Genomic DNA, 2,500 nt, shown 5'->3' with positions numbered 1-2,500 from the left:
AATATATTCAGAAATATTAAATAAAAGTAGATTAAAATAAATCATACAAACAAAACATAATACCAAAAATCTAAAACAATAATACAAATCGAACAACCAAAACAAGACAAAATAATGAAAAAAAGATACTTAACCGCAAGCCACTCACGGCGCCCCTCCCCCTCCCCCTCCACAGCCCTGTCGACAACCCTCGGGATCGTCGGGCCCTTCATAGGCTTCTCTCTCTCGGCCTTCGCCCTCAACATCTACGTTCTTCCGGGGCAGAATCACGGTTAGTAATTGAGCAGGAAATGCGTTGAAAGATGAAAGGTAAGATGGGGATCATCTGGGAATGAATTGTTGTTTTGGGTGAGTTAATGTGGTATTTCTGTTCAGATTGTGAGTTAGTAAGTTAAGATGGAGATGTTTATGTTGTTTACCATCAATTCGCACTTAATTTTCTGCATGATAGTGTTAATTAAAGAATTGTGAACAACATATTGACTGATTTTAAATCACCGGCGTTTGGGAAAGATGTTAGAAATGTTAAACCTATGTAATTTTCTTATCGGCATCAAAGGCATTAACGGGTGATGATAATGAAATGTATTCAGATTGTGCAAGCCAAAGTTCACTGCTTGTTGTTCTTTATGTGTGTTCTCATGTGTTTCTCCTTAATCTATAATTGCCAGAAAACAATGCAATGATGAGTAGGCTTCATTAGAAGATGGTGTCTAGAATGTAGTACACATTAACCATTCCTATAGTCACATCCAGTCATTTAAATAGTAATCTCCCTTTTTTCATACATTTTCGTTCAGAACACTTCATTACTAACTATAAGAACAACAGCAATAAGAGCAACTTATATGAACCAATCACCTCAGCTACGAAGGAGAGGCGCGGCAACTGACTTTGTACGAGTGCTATGGGAATATTACAGATTTCCGTTTGACGCGGAGATCATGGCCATAACCCATCTAAAAATCCAACCATTAAAACCCTCAACGCCACTCGTCATTCCCTCTCCTCTAAAACGTTTAGCTTAGAACAAAATAAATCCTCTTCACCACGCTTCTCTTTCAAAACTCTTTATCCGGATGCTCCCTCCCCAGGCATTCTGCCGAGCGACCCGCGGTGGGTTGGCGCGTGGTGGATGGGGCCGCTCGTGTTCTCCAGCCTCATGTTCGTCTTCGCCTGCGTGGTCGCGCTCTTCCCCAGGTGAGGGGGCAGTTGGTTATCTACGTGTTTTATCATGGATATTATTATTATTATTATTAATGTTATTATTATTATTGTTATTGTTATTATTATTATTATTATTATTATTATTATTATTATTATTATTGTTATTATTATTATTATTATTATTATTATTATTATTATTATTATTATTATTATTATTAATGTTGGTATTGTTGGTATTGCTATTATTAAGAATAATATTATTATTGCTATCATTATTATTTATTTTAACATCATCATCATTTTATCATTTTCGTTATCATTATCATTATTAGTGTTACTATTTGTATTACTGCTGTTTTTTTTTTTTGTAAGTCTTAGTATTGTTGATGTTATTAGTTTCATCATTATTGTTATTATCATTAATTTCATATTCCTTTCTCTTGGGCAAACTACATTTTCTTTTTCATTTTGTTGTTAGTTCTGTATAATATTGCTTGGGCACTATGCTTATAAACTACACTAACTTCCACGGTAAAAATTGTGTTGATAATTATGATGATAACACTTATAATGATCATGTTATTATTATATTTAGCCTTATAACTATCTTTATTTGATAAAATCATCATCATAATCGTTATCAAAATTAATATTACATTAATAGTATCAATATTAGCATTTATAAGTTTTACTTTTATTATTGCCTTCATCTTTTGACGATAATGAAGACAACAACCGGATGTCCATGGCTACAAACAACTTTTTCATAGTCATATTTAAAAAAAAACTAAAATAAATACGATAATTCGCAATCAATTAGAACCAAGAACTCGAAACCTAAAGCCTTCGTCTTTCAGAAAAATGAAGAAGAATTCATCAATCGACTGCGATGCCGAACAACAAAATGGCGACCCACAGCAACGTCATTTGTCGGAGCCGCTTTCGGATTCGGGAATAATCCACACTTCTGTCGTCCCTTGCGATAATTTGGAACAGCCGAGAACCAAGGAACGAAACGGAGGCATGAAGGAACGAAATGGGGGGACGGGAGAAAGAGGGGATAGAGGAAGAGGAAAGGAAGGAGGAGGAGGCCGCGATTCGAGTTTAAAAAAGAAAATGGACGAGAAACAGAAAACAGGCGATGAGACTTTAGAAGGGAATACAAAAGCAAATTTGGAAACGAAAACAAGTCCTGTTCAAGGTGACGTACACTAGCTTTATTTATTTTTTATTATTATTACCATAAATCACTATCAATAACCATAACTACCATCATGACCATTCTCATCATCGTATTCCACATGCTCCAATCACAGAGCTCCGCGTGGCTATG

The 2,500-nt window shown here is 35.2% G+C and overlaps 1 protein-coding gene across 1 annotated transcript in view; it reads left to right on the top strand.

The window, feature by feature from the left end:
- LOC113818221 (solute carrier organic anion transporter family member 74D) overlaps nt 1-2,500 on the top strand; it is an 18,972-nt gene that overhangs the window by 7,790 nt on the left and 8,682 nt on the right. Inside the window, exons 6-9 of the mRNA XM_027370400.2 lie at nt 176-271; nt 1,095-1,200; nt 2,025-2,368; nt 2,484-2,500. The exon at nt 2,484-2,500 is cut by the window's right edge and continues 148 nt beyond it. Of these exons, the coding sequence (XP_027226201.2) occupies nt 176-271; nt 1,095-1,200; nt 2,025-2,368; nt 2,484-2,500 (563 nt within the window). The remainder of the gene's footprint in view (nt 1-175; nt 272-1,094; nt 1,201-2,024; nt 2,369-2,483) is intronic.

The sequence above is a fragment of the Penaeus vannamei genome, chromosome 15, assembly GCF_042767895.1.
Source record: "Penaeus vannamei isolate JL-2024 chromosome 15, ASM4276789v1, whole genome shotgun sequence".
Taxonomy (NCBI): Eukaryota; Metazoa; Arthropoda; class Malacostraca; order Decapoda; family Penaeidae; genus Penaeus; species Penaeus vannamei.
Note: the sequence above shows the minus strand (reverse complement) of the source record. Positions and strands in the feature narration are given on the sequence as shown.